At 44.1% G+C, this 26441-nt stretch overlaps 1 protein-coding gene across 3 annotated transcripts in view; it reads left to right on the top strand.

Moving 5' to 3' along the window:
• Window positions 1-16566, top strand: part of HAO2 (hydroxyacid oxidase 2) — a 29039-nt gene extending 12473 nt beyond the window's left edge. For 2 of the 3 annotated variants that reach the window (XM_068964862.1, XM_068964861.1), the window contains exons 2-8: window positions 939-1077; window positions 3048-3199; window positions 5043-5326; window positions 6779-6988; window positions 11565-11723; window positions 12295-12364; window positions 16125-16566. In XM_068964862.1, coding sequence (XP_068820963.1) covers window positions 947-1077; window positions 3048-3199; window positions 5043-5326; window positions 6779-6988; window positions 11565-11723; window positions 12295-12364; window positions 16125-16180 — 1062 coding nt within the window. In that variant the 5' untranslated portion in view covers window positions 939-946 and the 3' untranslated portion in view covers window positions 16181-16566. The remainder of the gene's footprint in view (window positions 1-938; window positions 1078-3047; window positions 3200-5042; window positions 5327-6778; window positions 6989-11564; window positions 11724-12294; window positions 12365-16124) is intronic. The other variant, XM_068964863.1, reaches the window with a different exon arrangement.
• The last annotated feature ends 9875 nt before the right edge of the window (window positions 16567-26441 follow it).

Raw genomic sequence — 26441 nt, 5'->3', positions numbered from 1 at the left:
TGAGACTGATCGTAACCAGTGCCTTCAGCATCTCTGTAGATACTTGCTCCTACTAGAGAGATTTGCCCACTAAACCTGCCCTCTTTCCTCTTTCAGGGATGGTCATAGCAGAAGTACCAAGCTCCAGGTATTTACGAGGTTCAAATAAGGGGATAGGAATGAATGGAGAGAGCATGTATCATTTTCTTTGGCTCAAAATTGGCACCATGTTCAATGACCCAGCCAAAGAGTTGAAAAGAGTCAGCTTCCTACCAGATAATGAACTAACTACTCCATGTATTCACATACTCAGAGGTTCCTAGGAACTCCCAGATATTGATTTCTGTTCAGACCCAGTTTTCTTGCCCTGATGGATCTCCTTCCTGAAAGGCAGAGATAGAAAATAACCTTCCAGAATGTTCAGAAACTGTTTATAGTGACTCAGCTGACAAGAAAAAGCCACCAAGAAATTAAGCTGGTGTGTCAGGAGCCAGGTCCTAGAAAGGTGCAAATGCTACACTATGGGCACTTGAAAGCCAACAGCCATGACCAGACTTGCATTTTAGAAAGGTCCCAGGCAGCTGGAGGGAGACAAGATGGAGACTAAGAGATAAGATAAGAAATTTTCACAATAATCTTATAAGAGGTGGTGGGCCTCAATAAGATCTGAGGCAGCAGGCCTAGAAACAGGGGAGAGACCTGAGGGACAGTTAGGAGACCCAACAACCTGGAGTGGGAGCTGGGGTTGGGAGAGCAGAGGAGGGCAGCATGACTCCCTGCTCTCAGTCTGGGAATCAGCATCTCTGGCAGCCCCTCCTTGGAGATGAAGATTACACAGGGGTTCATGTTGAATCCAAACAGCTTTGTGCTATAGTCCACCCCTACCCCTTCACCCGCCTCAACTATCTGAAGAATTCTCATTGAGTTTTGTTTGGTTGGTTTTGGTTTTTCCTTTAAAGGTCCAGAAATGCCCTTGATGTGTTTGACAGACTTTCAGGCGCATGCACGGGAGCACCTGTCTAAGTCAACCTGGGATTTTATCGAAGGAGGAGCTGATGACTGCTGCACGCGGGATGACAACATGGCAGCGTTTAAAAAGTCTGGTCTTCCGTATCCTTTCTATTGCTAAGCTAAGGTGCCCAGGTTGAAAGCTCCTTGGAAGCTAGCAGTCCTGGTTTCTGCCTCCAAAGAAGAGAGTATTCAAAACATCATAATGGGCTTTCGGTGGTGGTGGGGATTTGGGGGGTTTTCTCCACAGATGAGTGGGTAAATGGGGATAAGATGGGTGGAGAGACCTTTAATCTCAGTGCCTCTGCACAACTAGCACAACTGAGTCACCCTCTGCTGAACATGGTGAGTCTGCCACTTGAAAAGATAGCACAACAGTCTCAGGGTCTCCAGCATCCTGGGCAGGGAGGAGAAGCCAGCTGGGTAAGCCTAAATCTCCTGAATGCCTGAACTTCTGGCTTGGAGGTATAACAGGAGAGAGGGAGGAAATATGGAGACACAAGGAGTCTTGGGGAGAACGGGAGATTGACTCAAGAGAGAAGAGCTGGGCTGGCACAGCAGTGGTAAAGTAGGGGTCAGTAAACAGGTCAGGTCAGGTCAGGCCCACTGCCAATTTCTGGATGGTCAGGTCAGGCCCACTGTTTGTGGATGGTCCACAAGCTAAGGCTGGGCTTTTTTTCATTTTTAAATCATTGACAAAAATCAAAAGAGGAATTGCAATATGTCAAAATTCTATGAAATTTCTATTTCAATGTCCATAAATAAAATTTTATTGGAACACAGCCATGCTCAGTCATCTACATCTTATCAGTGGTTGCTGTGATGTTACAACAGCAGAGCCAAGTAATTGTGACAAAGACCTCATGGCACTAAGCCTAAAACATATACCATCTAACCCTTTACAGAAAATGTTTGCTGACCTCTGTGATACTGAGGCCAGAAAAAACTGGAAAATGGGATGCAAGGTGAACACTGTCTTCTGTGTTTTCATGCTTATTGAACACTATAGTAAGCACTTTAATTGCTCCCTCTCATGTGTCTTCACAAGACTTTTAGGAAAGTCGAATTATTACTCCTATTTAAAAGATAAAGTAACTGGGGCTCTCTGACCCAAGTTTGCACAGTCAGTATTTCCAGAAAAATTTTTCTGAGTTTATGTACAGGAATAATAGTATTTTGTGGAAAACAAGCACTTTTGGACCCTGAAGCTAACTAAGTCTCTGTTGGGGCTTACAAATGAGTTTCATATAATTAATACTTGTTAATTTTCCTACCTTCTTCTAAAGTAGTGTTTAAGTCAGATCTTCAATGAATTAGCCTCTAACCGGAAAAAAAAAAAAAAACTGTGATCATTCTCTGGGATTTGTCCTCTTGCAATGACTTTTTCTTGCCTTAAAGAGACTTGTGTGTGGGCTTCCCTAGTGGCTCAGATAGTAAAGAATCTGCCTGTAATGCAGGAGACCAGGGTTTGTTTCCTGGGTCATGATGATCCCTGGAGGAGGAAATGGCAACCCCCTCCAGTATTCTTGCCTGGGAAATCTTGGCAAGATTTCCAGAGGAGCTTGGCATGCTACATCCACAGGGTCACACAGAGTCAGACATTTGAGCAACACACACACACACACACACACACACACACACACAGACTTGTGTTTAACCTAAGAGAGAAGAGCCTAGAACTATGCCCTGCTCATTTATATCCATTCTAGTTCTTGTTGTGATGCATCAATCAAAGCCTCCACATGCTGAGAGTCTGGTCATGGAGGCCTGGCTCCAAGACACAGACCTCTGATTGAGCAGGCAGGGAACAGAAAAACTATATGTGCAGTGGGAGTTCAGGGAAGGCCAGGTTAATGTGGAATGGGGGGTTGGGAGAGGCTTTCCAGAATAAAGGAGCCTCCTGGTTGTCTATACTGCCTCACAAGCCAACTGACTCCACAAGTGATTTCTTGGGACCCAGTGAGGTCCTAGACCTGTGCCAGGAACCTGGAGGTCCCAGCAGCACCTTCATGCTGGAGAATGATCCCACCAACAGAACATCTCTTTGTTGTCCAGCACAGAATCCGCCTCCGTCCTCGGTACCTGAAAGATGTGTCTAAGGTGGACATGAGGACCACCATCCAAGGAGCAGAGATCAGCACTCCCATTTGTATCGCACCCACAGGTTTCCACCGCCTCGCCTGGCCTGATGGAGAATTGAGCACAGCCAGAGGTGTGAGCTGCCCCCACCCTGAGGCTCCCCTCCCAAGGCCCTTTAGGCGTGCAGACGTGTCCTTCAGGGCAGGGGCAACCAGCTTCTCTATGGAAGGGGCTTAGGGACATGAACCTGGTTGGAATCAAGGGTAGGAAAAAGGAATGGCTAAAGCTACATTTGCCTGATATTTCACCTAAGATTGAGGAAATACCAGTTTTCCATTATAAAGAATGGTTGGGGTGGGAGGGAGCTACAGATGAATAGCAGAGTATGAAAACCCCACCAAGCCATGCCAAGAAAGGGGCACTGGCCCTGTGGGGTAAGGACTGCTTCATGTGGCCAGAAGTAGGAGGCCTTTCTTTGAACCCTCGTGGGCCAGGGCTGGGGCTAAATGCCAAGTCTCTGAATTCAGGTCGAGGAGAAAGTCATGACATTACTTCTAACACAAGGTCCTGGCAGGTGCTCTTGTCCAAATGTTCCATTTCTCTTATCTTCTGGGAAAGTTTGAGGGCAGGAAAAGAAGGGAATGACAGAGGATGAGATAGTTGGATGGTATCACTGACTCAGTGGACATGAGTTTGAGCAAACTCAAGGTGATAATGAAGAATAGGGAAACCTGGTGTGCTGCAGTCCATGGGTTGCAAAGAACTGGACACAACTTAATGACCGAAAAACCACAGTTGATTTGTATTTGACAAAAAGTGTTCCACTGGGATTTGTCTTCTTCCTAGTCCCATCTCAGTCTCTTCCCTCATTTGCCACCACCAAAAAATAAGGAGAGAGGAGATGGGAAGGGCAGGGGGCAAAAGTATTCCTGGGATTCATTTGCCATCTTCAACTGAAACCAAATCTTTTTTCTCAAGTTGCTCAAGGCTTCCCTGGGGTCTTTTCCTTTGACCCTGTGATACAGGAAGTGATGAATCCAAGAATTCCAGAGCTAAAGTGACATCCATCTGGTTAGGAACAAATTTGGCTGAGTTGAAATATGAATACCCTGTATGAATATGACTGCTTTACTAAATCTTCATGGTTGAGGGTGTTGGGTTGTTTGGGGCAGGAGAAAGCGATATCTCCTGTTGATGTTAGGAACTGAAAATATTAACTGTGATTAGGTCAAATTCTTTACCCGTGAGTTGTAGAATGGTAGTGACATTAACCTCTTAGGGAATCCCCTGAAAATGATTAAAGTGGGAAATGAGAAAGATGCAATTGGCACATCACTGTCACCATCATCATCATTGTCACCATCGTCAACAACATTATTACTAGCATTTGTACAGTACCTCACATCATAGCTTTAAAAAAAAATATTTCCATAGCTGGTATCCTATTTAATCTTGCAACAACCCTATAAGAGTGATATTATCATTTTCCCCCTTTACAGATAAAGAAAAAGAGACTCAAGGCCACACAGCTAAGCAGTGGTAGAACTAGTTTTCTTCTAACTCCAGAGAGCATGCTTTTTCTACTGCAAAGCTCAGTCTTCTCCTTGGAATTATGTTCTCAACCTTCGCCTTCTTTAGTTCCTTTCTGCTTCATTAATGGGTTCATAAGATGTCCATTTCCAATCTGAAAGCTGCAACATGTTCAAATGGTTTGGGGAAATGGTTCTGGGGACTCAATGTCATCTCTAGCCTGAAATATTTTAATGGAATACAGAGTTTATAAGACCAGTTATACAGTGGAGGACCCAGGCAGTCTGATCAAATACCTCTGATGCCTGCCTGATAGGGAAGAAGAATGAAGTCAAGCTTTATCTTCACTCACAGGCAAGCTGGCCAGAGGGAACACAGACTTATAGGGCATTTCACCCCAGTTCAGAATGTCACTGTCCTCCAACCTGAGCTCATTTGCTTTACAGCTGCACAAGCAGCCAGTATCTGCTACATCACCAGCACGTATGCCAGCTGTAGCCTTGAAGATATCGTTGCAGCTGCCCCCAGGGGCCTGCGGTGGTTCCAACTGTATGTGCACCCAAACCGGCAGATAAACAAACAGATGATCCAAAAGGTGGAATCCCTGGGTTTCAAAGCTCTGGTCATCACTGTGGACGTACCCAAAGCTGGCAACAGACGACATGACTTTACAAACCAAGTGGACTTGATGAAGAATTTATTGTTGAAAGATCTCGGATCACCTGAGATGGTAGGAAAGATACCAGAGCCGGGAGGGCAGGTGTAACAGGAGGCAGATTTCCATCCCTCTTTCCTCTCTTCTCTCTTTCCTCAAGAAGTCATTGTTCTGTACCTGTTCTGTGCCAGGCACTAGGGATGCCACAGTTCAAAAAGCAGATGGAGTTCCACTGCTCAGAACTTCCAGACAAGCAGAATATAAGACAAATTGTTCTCACCTCTGGAGCTGGCCAGTCTGTCCCCAGAAGTGTTCTGGGCAGGGCTGGGTGTTAAGAAACAAGAAAGCTAGGGAAAGCAGTTTTTTGTTTTTGTTTTTGTTTTTGTTTTTTTCATGAGACAGGAGAGTAAAAGTTCCTTCCAACATTTTCTACTTTATGGCACACTTAGAAAAAGATCACACATAGATAAAAGGACCATCTGAAGAAGATGCTCCTATTCAAGGTGAATGCCTATGGAGCAGGACTGCCTTGAAAACTGGGCAGCAATATCTCTGCACACCTGGAACTCATCCATGGGGCACCAGAGAGCCACAGCGTAGTTTTTTGAACAAGGTGACTACAAAGGCACTTCCTCCATTAAAATCCTTTAGTCCAATGGGATGAAGTGTCCCAGAGAGAGAAAGCTGTGGTAAAGTTGGAATCCCTTGACTGCATTAGAAATAATGATACCAGCCTTTTCAGCCAATGAGCAGCTGTGATATCCAGCCAAGTGACTCAATGGTTCTACCCTTTAGCCACAAACTGGCCTTGAGTGTTTCTGGAATCTTAGCTCAGACTCCAGGGACACCTTGAGGCCTATAGATATTTGATTCACATGGTGAGCCAAGATAAATATTGGGTAATATTTGACTTGGGCTTCCCAAATGACTCAGTGGTAAAGAATCTGCCTGCCAATGCAGGAGACACAGGAGATGTGAGTTTGATACTTGGATGGGGAAGAGCCACTGGAAAAGGGAATGACAACCCACTCCAGTATTCTTGCCTGGGAAATTCCATGGAGAGAGGAGCCTGGCAGGCTATGGTTCAGAGGGTCACAAAGAGTCGACATGATTGAGCAGGCACACAATATCTGACTTAAGATTATTGAAGTTTTGCTTAGTTATGGTTACCTTGTACATATCTCAGTCACAACAATCACATGGGCCTATAAATGTTTTTGCTCATCTATCTCAATGAACTCTGAGATTTTGGGGGGTTTTTTGAAAGTAAGGACTGTGTCTCATTTGTTTTTGTGTTCCCAGGTCTTAGCAAAATTATTGAGCAGGGACACAAGTAATGGTTAACAAATAAACAATGGGAGTAGAAATTCTTTAACAAAAGTTTTGTTTGGAAAGGACCTAGAAGTAGTGTTGGCTTGTATGGTTCCTCTTTTCAAGCTTACAAATGGCAGCTTTTCAAATGTGCCTCATCTTTGGAATGAGAGTCTCAAAGAAATTCAAGGCTTAAGGTTCTCTTTTTCCCCACAGGGAAATGTAACGCCTTATTTCCAAATGTCTCCAATTGACCCATCCATCTGCTGGGAAGATCTCTCCTGGTTTCAAAGCATGACTCGATTGCCCATCATCCTTAAGGGGATCTTGACAAAAGAGGACGCAGAGTTAGCTGTGAAGCACAACGTCCATGGCATCATCGTTTCTAACCATGGAGGGAGGCAGCTTGATGAGGTTCCTGCTTCTGTAAGTAGAATGACTTCAGAGTGGGTGTGTTTGTAAGTGCTGTGTGTGTGCACATGCGTTTGTACGTGTGTGTCCACAGCAAGGCACTCTGTGATATTTGGTGCTCGGTCCCCTCTCCCTAACCGACTATGTTGGTTATATGTCTGTGTATGTGTGTATGTGTGTATGTGTATATATATATATATATGGAGGACTTCTAATCATTAATAATAGTCTAGTGTGTGCCAGGCTATTTTTACAAACTCAACATATGTCATCTCTAAAGCACACAACAGTCCTGCATTATTATCCCTACTTAACAGATGAGGATAGTGTAAGATGTAGAGATGTTAAGTAACTTGTGAGTTCACACAGTTAATAAGTGGTTAAGGTGAAATTTGATAGAAGAGTTGTTCCCAAGGCATAAAGGTCACCTGCCTTCTGGAAGAAGCATTCAGCTGGAAGCTTGCCTGTCTGCATGGATTGGAACCTAATATTTTCTCATATGACACATCCCAGGAAGAAATGGTGCCTCACTTAAGCTAATAAATAACTTTCACAGCAAAACTTTAAAATGCCTTATGAATCCTTTGCTAAAAATCCAAGACAGTCTAAATTTTCCCCTAAATTATGAATTTGTCCATTAGAGATGGACTCTGGGGAAAGAAAATGAAAAGGAGGGAGGCAGGGAAAGAATTTTTAAAGGAAGTTCACTGATGTTCATGGAGATTGATAGCTTGTATTTTTCAAGGGATTCTTCTGTGCTGCTTGACTCATTCTGAGAAATGCAAGTGAGTTTTTTTCCTCTTAAGGTTTTGTGTTTGTTTTTTTTTTTTTTGTCTTTTAAGTAGGACATATTCACTGCAAGTAAATTGTAAAATATACCTAAACAAAAAGAATTAAGATAAAAGTCATTAATGACAATAATTTGGTAATCAACTTAATGTAAATGTAACATTTTAGGTTTGAAAACTATATATGATATTGTGCAATTTTCTTCTCTTCATTTATCAATATATCAAGAGCATCATTTTACTTCAATAAATTCGCTTTTCTTTTTAATGGTATATAGTATGAATGGACAATTTATATGACCAACTTCCTATTGTTTAACATCTGGATTGCTTCCAAGGGTTCACTCTTTTAAACAATACATCAGTGACCATCCTGAAATCTTTAGCACATCCTCAATTTCTCCTTTAAAAAGAATTACAGGAAATAGAAAAAGCTACACCAGCCAGTTTATACATTTCAAGGCTTATGAAACTTGGAGGTTTCAAATGCCAATCACTGGCCTCCTCCTCTCTACCAGGTTCTACCTCATAGCAAATAAGCATGGATTGAACTACAGGGAATGGTCAAGCCTCCTACTTCCCATTCCAACTCTTGACCTAAGACTTTAGGAGAATGTAGGTCTTCAGACAGAGAAGGCAATGGCACCCCACTCCAGTACTCTTGCCTGGAAAATCCCATGGATGGAGGAGCCTGGTGGGCTGCAGTCCATGGGGTCGCTACGGGTCGGACATGACTGAGCGACTTCACTTTCACTTTTCACTTTCGTACATTGGAGAAGGAAATGGCAAGCCACTCCAGTGTTCTTGCCTGGAGAATCCCAGGGACGAGGGAGCCTGGTGGGCTGCCATCTATGGGGTCACATAGAGTCGGACACGACTGAAGTGACTTAGCAGTAGCAGGTCTTCAGAACATGCGCTGAGCTCTCTCACCCAAGTCCTTCAAGGATACCCATAAAGCTATCTCTCACGCATCCAGTAATTGACAGAATAGAGGGTGCAGAGCATAGCATGTCCTGACCTGACCCAACTGTGCTGACAATGAGAACAGAAAGCAAAGAGCCCCTCACCAACCAGCAGCAAACAGGGTAGAATACTGACTTTTGAAATAACTCTAATAAAACATTATATAATCAGCTGTCTCTCATTAATCAGTTTAGCTAGTCTTGCTCCCTCACGGAATTCTTAGAGAGGAGTGGGGATCAGTAGCCCACTAATTTTCCCATTGCACTTCCTCAATAAAGAATGAGCAGTGATGAAGGAAGGTACCAGAACAAAAAGAGTTTCTTCTGCCCCATCACACTGATCAACACACTGTTCTCCCAAGCCATCTGACCTAATAGCCAAACCCAAGATCATCCAGGGACAGTACCAAGATTAGTGGGAGGCTAGTGAGAGACCCACCCTTGGCTCAAAATTCAAGAAGATGCCAAAAAAACTGAATTAGGAATAATAGTTTCATGCACTGTTTGAAAAATGAAAATTAATGCAGAAAAACCCACAGTGAATAGCAACAGTTTTAATAAAGATAGGATCTGATCCTGCACTTGCATAACATTGCCTCACTCATTTCACTGTAACCCTGGCGCTGGTTCCAATAAAGTTTTATTTATAAAAACAAGCCCCCAGCTTTGCAGGTCAAAGTTTGCCATTTGATTTTTGTAAACGTTGTATTCAAATATTATTTATATTTTTGACACCCTTTAAATTTTGTGCCTGGGGTAAGTTGCTCACTCTTCTCTACCCAGTCCCTCCTTGTGAGGGGTGTGACTGTCTCAGTGATAGTCCATCTCTGTAATGTCCCATATCTAACACTCCTGTGCTTCCTTCCAGAACCAGGGGAAAGCTAGCTTTGGCCCCAGAAGGCTCTAATGAATGCCCTGTTGTGGCTTATCAAACGTTAACTCTCAAGCCATACTGCATGAACCCTAGGCTGAAATTCACCCCCTATCGTGCTTCTTAAACTACTGTCAGTTCCATCGTCCAATATGGCTCACTAGAAGGGCTTTCCTGGCAGCCCAGACAGTAAGGAATCCCCTTGCAATGTGGGAGACCTGGGTTGAATCCCTGCGTTGGGAAAATCCCCTGGAGGAGGGCATGGCTACCCATTCCAGGATACTTGCTTGGAGAATCCCCATGGGCAGAGGAGGCTGGCAGGGTGCAGTTTATGGGGTTGCAAAGAGTTGGACACGACTGAGCAACTAAGTGCACAGGGCAGAAGAGTTTGCACAAGTACATTTCTTTCTTTCGCACAGCATGCCAATACAGGAGACAGCTTCGATCCCTGGATCAGGAAGATCCCACAGGCCACAGACCAACTAAGCCCAAGTGCCACAGCTATCGAGCCTTTTGTAGAAATGTTTCTCATAATACCATGGTGGGACTGTAAAAATACCCTGATTTAGATGCACATTCCCTCCAGTCTTTACATGTAGGTTAACAAAATGTTCAATTCTCCCCCACCCACTTGGAAACTACAAACCTCTTTCCTCCCTGATTTCATACTCTGCTCGGTCTCACCAAAGGATATTCAGGCAGAATTCAATCGACTCCTTCCGTTGCAGATTCTACTCCTTTTCAGTCATTCCTCAAAGAGACAGAACAGGAGCCCTGAGGCAGTTCCAGAAACGTTTCCTGCAGGACCCTCCCCCCAGACTCTGCCCTCACCCCTCCTTACAGACTTGAAAGTACTCAGGAACATAGCTCTGTCTGGGACACCTTAAGTCCACAGGGCTGTTGACCACACAGCTGGGAATGAAAGAGAAAAGGTGGGAGAAAAGATCCGGTGGCAGCGAGTGTGATCAGGTGTTTTTGTTTTGTCTTTCTAAGGCTTCAACCCTGCTCTTACAATGTCACCGCTGTCTTTCTCTCCCACGTCTCAGATAACTCGTAAGGGAGTCAGGAACAAGTTGCTCAGATGTGTTGTGTCAGGAATAAGTTACAGCCCAGTTATATGGAACAGGCTGTGGTTCAGACACTAGGGTCACGGTTGATCACATTTGTTTGGCCAAAAAGACTTAGGGCCTTAGCAATGGAGAACATTTCTAATTGTGCCGCCTTAGAAGCAGAGAAGGTGGAAGAGAATCAAAAGTCAAAATGTCCTTTAAAAAGAAGAACATTAAAATGTTGTGTGCAGCCTGGATGGGAGGGGAGTTTGGGGGTGAATGGATACATGTATATGTATGCCTGAATCCTTTTGCTGTCTCCTTGAAACTATCACATTGCTAATTGGCTATACCCCAATATAAAATGTTTGTAAAAAATAAAATGAAATAGAAAGAACAGGCGGCACTAGTGCTGAAGAATCTCCCTGCCAATGCAGGGGAAACAAGAAACCTGGGTTCAGTCCCTGGATTGGGAAGATCCCCTGGAGGAGGGCATGGCAACCTGCTCCAGTATTCTTGCCTGGAAAATCCCCTGGACAGAGGAGCCTGGAGGGCTACAGTCATGGGGCAGAAAAGAGTCAGACACAAGTGAGTGACTCAGCACACAAAATCGAACACTACAAATGGAAAATGCCCCCGTGGGGATGTTAAGAGATACCAAGAATTTCTTCCAAGTTGTAAACACCTGAACTCTGTTGGAGCAGGAAATGGCAGGAGAGGGTAGCCTGGAAAGAGTCCCTGGGCCTTGGAAACGTAGCTACCCTGCTTTGACAGCACCTGCAGCCTCAAGCGTAGAACCACGAGGCGTTGCCCCCAGCTTAGACCTCCTGGAGCCGGCCAAACCTGGGGGGCAGTGCCGTCCCGTGACGCCCTGAGAGTCCAGAGGGAAGTCTCTGAGCCACACTTGTCTCTTGCTTTCAGATCGATGCCCTGACAGAAGTGGTGGCCGCTGTGAAAGGGAAGGTTGAAGTGTACCTGGATGGTGGGATCTGGACTGGCAACGATGTGCTGAAGGCTCTAGCCCTCGGGGCTAAGTGCGTTTTTGTGGGGAGACCCATCCTGTGGGGTCTTGCCTGCAAGGTGAGAGTGGTAAAATGAAAACCAACCGGAAGGCACCCCACTTCTCATTTGTTTCCATGTGCTTCTGTGGTTTCACCTCCAAGTGTAACCAGTTTTTGGAGGTGCCACAGATCCTGAAGGGCAGTGACACCTCACCTGCCCCTCCACACTTCTTCCATAGCATGTTGTAAATTTTCAAGAGCTCTCAGCCCCACCTTTTTCCTCTAATTCCCAACATAGTTCAAATTTCACAGATAGCCCCCATCCTCCCCACCGCAGCTCTGAGCTCACTTAGAAATATTTTTTAATGCTTATTTACTTTGCTGTGCCAGCTCTCAGTTGCGTCACGCAGAATCTTCAGTTTTGTTGTGGCATATGGGTTCTTTAGTGGAGGCACACGAACTCTTAGTCAAGGCGTATGGGATCTAGTTTCCTGACCAAGGATGAAACCCAGGCCCCTGCGTTGACAGCATGGAGTCTTCACCCCTGGACCACCAGGGAAGTCCCCGCACTTAGTATTGAAACTCAGCCTGTGATCTGGATGTTCCTTCACGCCGCTTTGTGTTTCCTCCTTTCTCTGTCTTGTGAGCAGGGTGAACATGGTGTTAAGGAAGTTTTGGACATTTTAAAAAATGAATTCCACACTTCCATGACGCTGACAGGTAAGTTTTTACCATGCTTTTCCTACCTCAGAGCTGAAAGCAGGCTGTCTAAAGAAGAGAAGCTCAGGCCCTTCCTTCTCACTCGCCTCCCCCAAACCCAGAGAGAGCACAGAGGAAATGCCCGAGACAAAAGTGGAATGAAGGTGTTAGTCGCTCAGTCGTGTCTGACTCTTCGTGACTGCCTGGACTGTAAACCCGCCAGGTTCCTCTGTTCATGGGATTTCCCAGGCAAGAGCATTGGAGTGGGCACCATTTCCTTCTCCAAGGGATCTTCTTGACCCAGGGATTGAGCCTGGGTCTCCTGCATTGCAGGCAGATTCTCTACCATCTGAGCCAGTCAAGCACAAACTCAGAATGTGATACAAAAGCAAATGCAATTTCAGATGGTGGTAAAGAGGGTCCCATTTCACTTTGGCCTGCTCAGATCCCATCAGACTTGTCAGATGTAGTTCTAGGGGTGATCTTTTAAGTAAGATTCATGGATTGTGAAGAGTAGAGAAATTAAGTCACAGGGAATGCTTGGAGGAACTGGGGAGGTGGAAGCAAGCAGGATGACAGAACAGAGAGAAGGAGAAACATCATCCTGCGTAACCACAGGCAGCAAGACAGACCTGAATGTCTCAAAGTTACACACAGGCAGGTATCAGGCAAAAATGAGGTAACTGTAAAGCAGTGCTCAGAAAAACTTGTATGTGTTCAGCAAATCCATGTGATCGCTGGAATCCAGGGATCCTGTGAAATAGTGATTCTCTGCTAATGATGGGAACTTCCTTCTTCCGAATCATTTGGTTTGGGGGTGGGGGTGGCTTATCTTTTTTTCTCATTGGCACAGTGATGCAGGGTTGGTGTTGGAGGTGTTCAGTACTCAGGGATCAAGGATGTTAAATGCCCTAAAACGCTTGGAGCTGTCTCCTAGAAAATTGGCCTGCCCAAAGTCAATCACCGGTAGCTCTGCCTCTGCTTGCCTTTGTCTGCTGCAGATGGTAACAGATTGTAACATGAGAGGCAGACAAGATAAACCCAAATAAGACCTCCATTCAGGCCTCAACTCTAAAATTTGGTAATAACAGAAACTTCCTCCAGAAGTAACAAAATAATGAATCAAGAGCTCTGAAGTGGAGTCAAGACCATTTTTGTGGCATTGACTTATTTCCACAGATGATGCTACCAAGTGTCTGCCATCTGCCAGGCACAAGGCAAGGTGTCCAGGTCTTTCCTAGTCTGGTTTTCATCAGCTATTTAGACAAGTATCTTGTACTCAGCATCCAAGCTACATAGTGTTCACTGGGGCTGTGAACTCAGCCTTTTGGGCTTAAGTAGTTTAAGCTAGAAAACTTAGACCAGCATTAATGCCAGTTCCTTTCAATTGAGTAGATTAATGGGGGGGGAGGGAAACCTTGGGGAGTGGATTAAGGCATCAAGGACCAGGACTGTCCATTTGGGGCCAATGCCTATGAAGATAAGTCAATAAATAACCCAAGGTTACTAAGTCTCTCCCATGAGGGCAAGGAGGGCACAAGTGTGAATAGATATCATGTTGATGTCTTTTGCCCTTGGGAGGGAGAGAGATGGAAAGATCTATGAGTTCTGCAGGTTCCAAGAGATTGAGGTGACTTCTCTTGCTCCCCCAAATATTTTCTCCTGTCTTTGTGACGTTATGTCTGAACTTTTAAAACAGAAGCCTGGTGGGGGGATTCACAATAACAAAGCTTTTTTATTCCACCAAAAGTTTATACTTAACAACCATTGGAATGGAAATAGAGGCTGGAAAATCTTTTTCTGAAACAAAGGGTAGAGAGCACTCTTTTTAATTGGGGTCAGGAAAAAAAAAAAAAGAGAAAACAGGATGACGAATACTTTTGTGCCTAACTTTTTATATTCCTTTCCTTCGAATTGTTCTCCAATGAGAATGTGTTGTTTAAATGCAGAGAAAAATGACTAATCAACAACCGAATGTGGGATGGGCAGGAGGGTTTGGGGAAGAAGGGAAAGAAGAGAAAACCCAGGCTGAAGGGCACCCCTCAGCATTCTCTGTGGGTATCTGTCCCGCAGGAAAGACTCCCCAAGCTGATCCCTGGGGAGAAGGGGGTCTCAGGTGAGGAGGGCTGTGTTTTCGGTGGAACTCACTCAAATAGAAAATCATAATGTGAAACCTCACAGAGTTTCACATTCAGTTCAATTCAGTTCAGTCGCTCAGTCAAGTTTGACTCTTTGCAACCCCATGAACCGCAGCACATCAGGCCTCCCTGTCCATCACCAACTCCCACAGTCCACCCAAACCCATGTCCATTGAGTCAGTGATGCCATCCAATCATCTCATCCTCTGTCGGCCCCTTCTCCTCCTGCCCTCAATCTTTCCCAGCATCAGGGTCTTTTCCAATGAGTCAGCTCTTTGCATCAAGTGGCCAAAGTATTGGAGTTTCAGCTTCAACATCAGTCCTTCCAATGAACACCCAGGACTGATCTCCTTTAGGATGGGCTGGTTGGATCTCCTTGCAGTCCAAGATTAGCCCTTCCCTGCACAATGCATGTAAGATGCTTGACACAAAACCAGCACCCTGGAGGTGATCAGTCAGTATGACTTCTCTATCCTAAACCTCCTGGAGATGTGTGACATTTTTCCTCTGTAACCTTGTGACATCGCAGCCCTGAGAAGAGTACCCTATTTGCACTATTGTGAAATGAAAATAAGCTTAGAAATCATCTTTTCCTAATTGTGAGACCATATGCCAAAACTGTATATAGGAATATTACAATCCCAGTTTGTCTTGGAAGATGAAACTGTGCACATACAAATCATGTGTGCACAGACCTCACTTAAGTCTCATCTCTTGTAAGGGGCAGGGGCTAAAAGAGAAGATTCAACAGGGGCTGAATCTTCTTGAGTTTTATTGCTCAAAATTACCCACTTTGTTTTAATTTAGCCAAAGTGTTTTAGTGTGAATATCCACCTAATTTACAGTAATGAAAAAACAGGAATGCATTGTAATCATGAATTCATTGTTAAACCTTTAGTGAACCTCTACCAAGAACAAGGCAGTGTCCCTGGTACCATGTGGACCAAGACTCCATCTGATGAGCTTATACTGATAAGCAGAACAAGTATACAAATAGCACCAGGGCTTAAATGGGAACAGATGCTTAAAAGTGTCTCAAAATGGTATCACACACTTTGATGCAACTACTGAGACATTTTTGCATAGTTTAAATATTTATTTCTACTACAGTGTATCAGCAGTTTCTATTCTGGCATCTCTGTGCTCCTTGAGGAAGTCTACCCTCTCCAAAGCTGCACTATTCTGTCTGCCCCGTGGAAACCCAGAGCTGTCTAAACCATTGTCACTTCTGATGAGAGCACCTCTGGCTCCAAATTCCTGCTTCTGCTGACTTAGTTCATTTTATGAGTTATTTATGCATCCCTCACCTGTCATTCCTGTCACCTATCATCAACACCAGGGGCTTCCCCGGTGGTTCAGTAGTCAGGTGTATTCTCTGCACACAAACTGACTTTTCAAAAGGCTGAAATACTGCTTTTAAGTTTTTTACCATCCCAATTTGCCATGGCTGTTTTAAAAGAGGACGCAACCACAGGCTTACAAAACAATTCCCAATGTAATCAGAATTATGTGATATGAATTCTGTATATGTAACATTTTATCAGGGTGAGGACAAGGGTCAAGGCTTGTTTCTGTCCCCATGGTGGGGTGATGACTGGGGTTTCAGAGAAATGAGCTTTTAAACTACTTTTTTTTTTTTTTAGGTTGCCGATCGGTTGCTGAGATCAATCAGGACCTGATCCAGTTCTCCAGGTTGTAAAGAAAGAGAGCCAATGGCCTGACTGCAGAGTTTGCCCATAGGAGGAAGACAAAATCACAGTAGGGTGCATGATGCCCTCTTGCCTGAGTCCCATCCTGGCCAGCAGCTTATTCCTGCACCCTCAACCACTCCACCCCAAATCCCTCGTCTTCCTCAAATACGCCAATGCTCTTCTTTGCCTCACTGCCTTGTATATGTTGCTCTCTTGCCCGAAATCCTCCTCTGAAAGCAGAGATCTTAAAAGAGCAGATCAGCAATGGCTGAAATAGCTAGTGATGAAAACTATTTGAATATACTATGTTTTTATGAAATAACTATGGAAATATGTACCCAGGAACAGAAGAGCTATACCTATAAAATATTCCTCAACAAAAATCATACTCCTATCTGTAGACAACAGAGAAATTATATAGGTAAAAACATAAGCTTTGGAGTCCTACAGACATAGGATTTCCAGGACTGTTACTGAGACTTGAGAATGTTTTTCGATCTCTGTTCTTCCATGTCTTTGTGTATAAAATGAGGTTTATAATACCTAGCCTATTAGGTTGGGAGAAAGATTAAGAGAGATAACATACATAACGTTCAGAGCACAATGCTTAGCCGCTAAGTTTAAGAAAGAGTAGCTTTTGGACTTCCCTAGTGGTCCCGTGGTTAAGACTTCACCTTCTAATGTAGGGGGTGTGGGTTCAAGCTATGGTGGGGGAATTAAGTTACCACATGCTGCAGGATGTGGCCAAAAATTAAAATACAGAAATAAAACTTGAAAAATTCCTCTTAAAAAATAAAGAGCTAGTAGCTTTTATGATTATTATTTGGCAAATTCCTATTTATCTTTTAGTATCTTGTTCAAATATCACCTATTCTTACCTGGCTACTTGCTAAAGGTTTCCTATTGTGCTTTGCACATTACACTATTACAATCCTTATTATAATGTGTTATGTTTATTTGTCTCTCTCCATAAATAGACTTTACATGTCTCTGAGAAAGAAACTATACGCTTGGTACTGGGTTTGGCATATAGCAGCATCTCAAGAAACATTTGTAGGATGGATAGATGGGTAGATGGACTGGAAAGGGTGAAAAGGGAGATGGGAAAATGAATAAATGCCCTATCAGAGTAAAAACTCCCCAGACCAGCAGTCAGCAAGAACAGACTTCTAGAGCAGGGGCACTTGGCTGAATAAGATCTGACACTTGAAGACATTAAGGAAGTTAAGGATAAATTCCCGATATCCTAAATAAATATTGATAATTTCATAACGGGTGTTCATGTTCTGTCTTGGTCCTTGTTATAGTCTGTTTTCTGTACAACAGTCATTGACGTTTTTAAGTACAAGCAAATCCTACTAGTTAAGTACTTAATTCAGTTGCTCAGTCATGTCCTACTCTTTGCAATCCCATGGACTGCAGCATGCCAGCCTTTCTTGTCTACCACCAACTCCCAGAGCTTGCTCAAACTCATGTCCATTGAGTTGGTGATGCCATCCAACCATCTCCTTCTCTGTTGTCCCTTTCTCATGCCTTCGACCTTTCCCAGCATCAGGGTCCTTTCTAATGAGTGGGTTCTTCGTATCAGGTGGCCAAAGTATTGGAGCTTCAGCTTCAGCATCTGTCCCTCCAATGATTATTCAGGACTGATTTCCTTTAGGATGGACTGGTTTGATTTCCTTGCAGTCCAAGGGACACTCAAGAGTCTTCTCCAACAACACAGTTTGAAAGCATCCATTCTTCGGCGCTCAGCTTTCTTTATGGTCCATCTCTCACACCCATACAGGATTACTGGAAAAACCATAGCTTTGACTAGACAAACCTTTGTTGGCAAAGTAATGTCTCTGCTTTTTAATACGCTGTCTAGGTTTGTCATAGCTTTTCTTTCAAGGAGCAAGCGTCTGTTAATTTCATGGCTGCAGTCACCATCTGCAGTGATTTTGGAGTCCAAGAAAATAAAGTGTGTCACTGTTTCCATTGTTTCCCCATCTATTTGTCATGAAATGATGGGACTGGATGCCATGATCTCTGACAGGCAAATCCTATACCTTACCTGTTTAAGCCTTTTCTATTGTTTCCTATTCCATTCAGTATCAATTCTACACTGAGCATCAGCTGTCCAGGAGATTGCATGATCTGGTTCTTCCTGATTCTTCCCTCAGCCTTCATTCTCCCCTTCCCTCATCATGCCTTAGCCAAAATACATCCTTTCTATTCCTTTTTTTTAAATTCATTTTTATTTCTAATTGGAGGATAATCACTTTACAATTGTTGGTTTCTGCTGTATGACAAAGTGGATCAGTTATAAATATACTCATGTCCCCTCCCTCTTGAACCTCCTTCCCACCCACTCCCACCCCATCCCACCCATCTAGGTCATCACTGAGCACAAGGCTGAGCTCCTTGTGCTATATAGCAGCTTCCCACTAGCTGTCTATTTTACACATGGTAATGTATGTATTTCAATGCTGCTCTCTCAGTTCTTCCCACCTTCTTCCCCCTCTGTGCCCACAAGTCCGTTCTCTACATCTGCAACCCTGTTTCTTAAATAAGTAAAACTCTTGCCTCTGGACTTTCATCCCTATTATTCCCTCTACATAAAATGTCCTTCCCCATCCTCTTCCCATGAATGGCTCTTTCCCTATAGTTAGATCTCGGCTTAGCTCAGACGGTAAAGAATCTGCCTTCAATGCAGGAGACCTGAGTTCAATCCTTGGGTTGGGAAGATTTCCCTGCAGAAGGGAATGGCAACCCACTCCAGTATTTTTGCCTGGAGAATCCCATGGACAGGGGGAGTCAGGCAGGTTACAGTCCATGGGGTTGTAAAGAGTCGAACAAGACTGAGCGACTAACTACACTTAAATGTCACCACCCCAATCAGATGAGAGTTCCCTGACCATCCCATATAGAATAGTCTCTCCTTTACTCATCAGATCACCCTGTGTTTTCGCCTCCCAGCACTTAATACATTGGCAATTAACTTCTCCTTTATTTACTGCTCATCTAAACTAGCACAGCACCCTTTATCAGCTGTAGTCACCTCTTCATTCCCAGAGCATGAACCAGGCCCAGCTCCATGGAAGGCTTTCAGTAAATATGTGTTAAATGAATTAATCCAAAAAGACAAAGCTGGATCAAACTGCGTTGCCACATATGGAGAAATACAGTGGTCCCAGAGGGAACACAGTTAGTTCCCAACAGAAAGAAGCTGGATCAATCACTATCTAAGCCAACAGACACAGAAAGTCTCCTATCAGTACTAGGCCAACACTTTTCTGCATGAACTCCTGCTGTAACAAAGGTCCTCTGTGTAGGAGATTTCTGGAGATTACGAGTGAAATGACATAAAACATACAAGACATACAAAAGACAGACAGGACACCACTCTGGCCAGAGGAACAACTGGGCAAACTAATTGCCGTTTATTATTATAAAGCCCTCCTTAGGCAGAATCCCAGACTGTAAGAATAAGCCTTTTTAGTACAGTGCAGGTGCATACATGTTATCGTATAGCAAAGGGGAGTGAAATCTCTGTCTACTGAAGAGTCTGCCCAAAGCCCTCATCTCCTTCTTATCTCAAGAAGGGAATGCTCCCTCGTTTGCAAGGGACCATTAAACTCAAGGCTGTGTCCAGACTCTTTGGCAGAACGCCTCGTATGCAAGGACGCTCAGCCTGAGCAGAGAGACCCGTTTGCAGGCACATCTCTGCTACCCTATTAACCCTTCACTCTGTTGCCCAGCTTATTGCATATAACCAAGATCAAGGGAACATTAGATAGCGTGGGAAAGACGGAAAGAGAAAGCAGTCCTGTGGTAGCCTCCCTGATCATAACTCTTAACGCTCTAACCATCTGCCTACCCAAAGGTATGGAGTATATGCCACCTACATATTTGTAAAGAGAAATTAAACTATGGTGGCATTAGAGAATCTTGTTTGCCTATACTGGGGTATATTCAGAACCCAGAATATAGGAGATGTGAACACCCAGACTCCCAAATCATCGATTCCTTTGATTCTTCTCTGAATTAAAGATCTTTAAAGGGCAGATCAGCAATGACGGAAATAGCTCTATTTTTTGTACATCTGCTATATCTTTATGACGTAACTGTGGAAACTTGGACTCTGGACAGAGAGCTATCCACATAAAATATTCCCCAACAAAAATCATACTCCCTGTCTATCAGACAGGGCAGAACAGATGAACCAGAAGAAAGAAGGAAAGGAAAGTTACTGCAGCTAGAATACTTGAAGAGCAGTAGCCTCCTTATAGAATTGTGGTCTTTGAAAAGAGGCCCAGGAGAGTGAGTTAGATGGCACTGTTAATGGGTTTTAAAAGGAAAAAGGTAATTGACTGTGACCCTTGTGCTAGACCCTATCTTTTTATTCAATTAAAAGTTAAAAGTGGCTCCTTCATTGTCAGGCTCATGGTCAGTTTGAAGCCAAGGAGGGGGTCTTAATTTGGCAGCAAGAATAGGTGCTTGTGCCCAAAGCTTACGGACATACCAATGAAGTGCCATGTCCAAGGGCACCTGCCTGGCTGACACTGCAATCACAGTTGCACAGCTGTGGGACAGGAGGCCTAAATGACCATGGGTCTGAAGAAGGCCCTCAACACACAGATTGGAGAAGAAACATGTGGAAGGTTCACAGGATCTAAAAGGGTTATGATGCAGGGGTGGTCACAGTGTAGACTAATTCACACCCTGCTGCGGGAATCTTCCAGAATGTTTTTTACTTTAGTTCACAGAGCCAAGACCAAAGACATGAGAGAACAGAAAGGCAAGAGAAAGCATAAAATATCTGTGCTTGTGACCTAGGATGCTACAGGACCTAATGGCCCATTAAGTATACCTGTTCCGTGTGGCACACTGACCTCCAGGAGAGGTAGTAAGGAGTTTTCAGACAAGAGCTTCGGGGACTCTGGACGCAAATTAAAATTGACTGTATCAGTCCTTGGAGAGCTTCCCAGGTGGCTCAGTTGTAAAGAATCCACCTGCCAATGCAGGAGATGAGGGTTAGATCCCTGGGTTGGGAATATCCCCAGGAGGGGGAAATGGCAACCCACTCCAGTATTCTTGCCGGGATAATCCCATGGACAGAGGAACCTGGGGTTGCAAAGTATCAGACATGACTGGGAACTGAGCATGCACACAGGCATCAGTTCTTGACCAGCACATGAGAAAGGAGAGGCCTTTACTGCACTCATATTTTAGTTTTACTGGATAGATGTAGGCTTTCTCCACAGAGTGCTCAACCAACTAAACAGATTAAAGTCTAAAAAGTAATCTCTTACACAGGGGTCCCCAAGAACATGGACTCTGACTGTCGATAGGCTTTGGGCAGACTCCTGAGAGAACTGGATAGCCCAGCCACATCATGTCTAGATGGACTTTGCTCTTCTCTGCCCTGTTCCTCAGCCCCCATATCCCCGTTGCCCATTACAACTCAGCATCGCATCCCCTGGGGCTTAGTGCACTTTGTAGAAATTCACTCTCTAGAATTCCACTTCTAGATCACAGAACTATGCCTCAGATACCACTTGTTGAAGTCTCTTCCAATTTGTGTTAAGTCTGTGACTCTGGTCTCATGATTCTCTTATGTCAGAAACCAGATGAGAGTATCTCAGTACCACATTGTCCTTTGTGGTCCAAAAGAATAAATAGGCAGCCTTGACAGTAAGGTTTGAAACCAGAGAAATCACTGGTAGGAGAACATCCACACCACTAGCCACCTCACCACAATCTCATAAATCAGATTTTTTATTTTCATGCTAAGATTATCTTGATGGCTGATGAACATGCAGTAAAATTGGCCAAGTTTCTCTGTAATAACTGTACTTATTACAGGGTACACTGCCTACTGCACCTTCTAAGTAGGCATAATGGCCAGGAAGTCTTTTCAGTCCTGAAGTCACCAGCTGGGATCTTGACCGAGCCGTCCAGACTGGTTTGGGGTAAAAGAGAAATAAATCATAATAGCATATGGCATGAAGGTAACTTGGTGTGCAGATAATGGAGTTAGCTTACTTTAGGAGAGAATCTGATATAAGCTCTCCCTGGGCACATCTACTTGGGTGATAACTGTATTCTTTTTTTTTTTTTTTTTTTTTTTGGTCCTGGACACATGTGTGTGTTATTTTTTGAGTTGCTTTTCCTTCTGGACTCAGAGGGATGGATCTAAGATTCAAAGGGAAATGGGCAAAGATGTTATAAAGAGAGTGTCCAATGAATCAAAAGTGTGGAAAACAGAATGTCCTCAGTTACATGGAGGGATAACATATGAAACATCAGAAGGGACTTCTTGGCCTCTAAAGATGTCCTATGTGCCTGCATATTCACTCTCTTCAGTTGTGTCCAACTCTTTGTGACCCTACAGACGTAGCCCAGCAGACTCCTCTGTCCATGGGATTCTCCAGGCAAGAATATTGGGGTGGGTTGCCATGCCCTCCTTCAGGGGGTCTTCCCAACCCAGGGACTGAATCTGCAGCTTTTATGTCTCCTGCATTGCAGGTGGGTTCTTTCCCACTAGCGCCACTAGAATACATTTGTAAAGAAGGCAGAGAAATCCTCCCCACTAGAAAGTTTCAACAATTGGATAGAACACTGAGTGTGTAAAAGAAATGTGTTCTGATAAAGAGGATCAGCTTTTGAGTCACTCCAAGGTCAGGCTATCTGGATTCAGATTCTGACTCCACTATCTTCAAGACACTTAGCAAGACCCAAAACATCTTTTGCTTCTTCTACTAAATAATACCAATCTCCTTGGATTCTCACTGTGAAAATTAAACACTATAGGGGACTTCTGATTCCCAATATAAGATATAGGGAGCCTGGAAGTTGCCAGTCCATCCCCAAAACAAGCAAAATGTTGAACAAACTGAAAAATCGACAGCTCCTCTAGTTCCTCCAGAAAAGTGAGGTCATGGGGCACACCACTGCCCCTCAGATTGGAAGAACTAGCAGATACAGAGAACTATAATTTGTCTGAGCAGAAATCCATGAGCAGAAGCCTCCATGAAAACCACCCCTGACGTTAGAAAACCTGAACTGTAACTGATGAATTGCTGGAGGCTCAGTGTGGACAAATCTGAGAATAAAAAATTCCAGGAGGAAACAGTCAGGGGAGACTCTGCCCCATACTTTACTTTTACCAACAGGAGCTCTACTAGGTTCTCACAGTGAATATCAGAAAAATCCCACAGAGCTTCCACTGGGAGGGGAAAGTAACCATTTTGAAGTACTCCAGTGAATTCTGTTCTTTTTTGAAAAAATATTTATTATTTATTTATTTGGCTGCAGTGGGTCATAGTTGTAGCATGTAGGATCTAGTTCCTTGACCAGGGATCAAACCCGGACCCCTTTCATTGGGAGCCTGGAGTTTTAGCCACTAGACCACCAGGGAAGTCCCAATAGTATGTTCTGTTCTTAACTAGGCCTGCCCTCAAGAGGGACTTCCCGGATGGTGCAGTGGTAAAGAGCCTGCCAATGCAGGAGCCCAGGAGATGCGAGTTGGATCCCTAGGTCAGGAAGATACCCTGGAGGAGGAAATGGCAAGACACTCCAGTATTCTTGCTGATTTAATCCCATGGACAGAGGAGCCTGGCAGACTATAGCCCATGGGGGTCGCAAAGAGTTGGACATGACTGAGTAACTGAACATGAGCATGCCCTCAAGAGAAACCATTTTACCAGACCCTCACGTACTAGGATTTTATCACAACCTAGAAAGTTATGACCAACCTAGACAGCATATTCAAAAGCAGAGACATTACTTTGCCAACAAAGGTCTGTCTAGTCAAGGCTATGGTTTTTCCTGTGGTCATGTATGGATGTGAGATTTGGACTGTGAAGAAAGCTGAGCACCGAAGAATTGATGCTTTTGAACTGTGGTGTTGGAGAAGACTCTTGAGAGTCCCTTGGACTGCAAGGAGATCCAACCAGTCCATTCTAAAGGAGATCAGCCCTGGGAATTTTTTGGAAGGAATGATGCTAAAGCTGAAGCTCCAGTACTTTGGCCACCTCATGAAAAGAACTGACTCATTGGAAAAGACTCTGATGCTGGGAGGGATTGGGGGCAGGAGGAGAAGGGGATGACAGAGGATGAGATGGCTGGATGGCATCACCGACTCAATGGACATGAGTTTGAGTGAACTCTGGGAGTTGGTGATGGACAGGGAGGCCTGACATGTTGCAATTCATGGGGTCGCAAAGAGTCGGACACGACTGAGCGACTGAACTGAACTGAACCAACTTGTTTTTATTGTTCAGTCTCTCAGTCATGTCTGATTCTTTGAGATCCCGTGGACTGCAGCACACCAGACTTCCCTGTCCATCACCATCTCTCAGAGCTTGCTCAAACTCATGTCCATTGAATTGGTGGTGCCATCCAACCATCTCATTCTCTGTCATCCCCTTCTTCTCCTGCCTTCAACCTTTCCCAGCATCAGGGTCTTTTCTAATGAGTCAGCTCTTCTCATCAGGTGGCCAAATCATTGGAGCTTCAGCTTCAGCATCAGTCCTTCCAATGAATATTCAGGGATGATTTCCTTTAGGATTAACTGGTTTGATCTCCTTGCAGTCCAAGGGACTCTCAAGAGTCTTCTCCAACAACACAGCTCAAAAGCATCAATTCTTTGGCGCTCAGTCTTCTTTATGGTCCAACTCTCACACCCATACAGGATTACCGGAAAAACCATAGCGTTGACAATGGCCCACTAAAGGTGGACCTTTAGTGGCAAAGTAATGTCTCTGCTTTTTAATATGCTGTCTAGGTTTGTCATAGCTTTTCTTCCAAGGAGCAAGTGTCTTAATTTCATGGCTGTAGTCACCATCTCCAGTGATTTTGGAGCCCAAGAAAATAAAGTGTGTCACTGTTTCCATTGTTTTCTCATATATTTGCCATGAAGTGATGGGACCAGATGCCATGATCTTAGTTTTTCAAAACCAACTTGGGAGATGGAAAATACCCAACTCCAGCCCCCTCTAGTCACCTGGTCCCACTTAAGGGGGCAAGGCGAGACCAAGAAGCACTGGTAAAATTCACAGTCCATGGTTACAGGCTCATCAAAAGACCAAGACTAACCACAGGACTAGAAAACACTTTCCCTAACACAGACCTTACCACCACATCACTACAGGCCTATTGACTGGAGTTCCTCTTACCCAGTACATCATGTCTGGCTTTACACTTCAATAACAATGAACAATTCCATTTCCATTTGTCACTAATGCCAAATAGAATTTCTATTCAAAGGTTTCTGTAAACAGTAGTAACTACATATATGCATGGACATCAAGAACTTGCAGGGCTTCCCATTGGTGGTCCAATGGATAAGAATCTTCTTTGCAGTGCAAGGGATGCCAGTTTAATGCCGGGTTCAGGAAGGTTCCACACGCCTCGGAGCAACTAAGCCCATATGCCCCAACTACCAAGCCTGTGCTGTAAAGCCCGAGAGCCGAAACTACTGAGCCCACGTGCTTACAACTACAGACGCCCACGTGCCCTAGAGCCTGTGTTCTACAAGAGAAGCCACTGCAATGAGAAGCCCGCGCAGGAAGGAAGACCCAGCACAGCCAAAAATAAATAAACTAATAATAAAAAAGAAGCCTACTACTCTCTTAAACAGGTTCTGTTTCGAGACAGACCGCTTTTCTCTCTAAAGGGCCAGACGGTAAAATTTTAGGCACTGCAGACCACACAGTCTGTGGCATCTACTTAATTTTTGATACTCGTAGCTTTCATGCTATGACATCAGACTTAAGTAGAGCAGACAAACTGTTTGTTCTCATACTGCTTCTCCTTTTCCCTATCTGGTACCCCTCCTTGTTATCATATACTTGGGGTATATTTACACTGGGTTCTGTGTTGAGCTATTGGTACTGAATTTAGAAGGATTAATGCATTCTTTCAATAATGTGGTACATTTCATGGGACGGTTTAGAGGAAAGTTTTCACTAATCAAATATGTTTAATGACGGTTAACAGTCCTGTCAAGTGAGTAGAAAGAGTGGCTCAGCTAGACTAGATAAGGCTACAGGTTTGACTGACGTTTAACGTTTTAAATCAATGGGCCCGCAGGGAGTGGGTGAGCCTTTCCCCTGCATTCTTGACCTGCTTACACCCCTTACGCTGCCTGTCATCTGCTGGCTCCAGGAGGCAAAACACATACCTTGTGACATTATTACAAACTGTCCATCTCCCGCCTCTTACAAAATCAACTAACACAGCATAGAACATGGGGTATGAATCTGAACTAGCACACTCTACTTA

Source organism: Capricornis sumatraensis, chromosome 2 (genome assembly GCF_032405125.1).
Source record: "Capricornis sumatraensis isolate serow.1 chromosome 2, serow.2, whole genome shotgun sequence".
Classification (NCBI taxonomy): domain Eukaryota; kingdom Metazoa; phylum Chordata; class Mammalia; order Artiodactyla; family Bovidae; genus Capricornis; species Capricornis sumatraensis.
The sequence above is the reverse complement of the archived record's forward strand: the minus strand, read 5'-3'. Positions and strand labels throughout refer to the sequence as shown.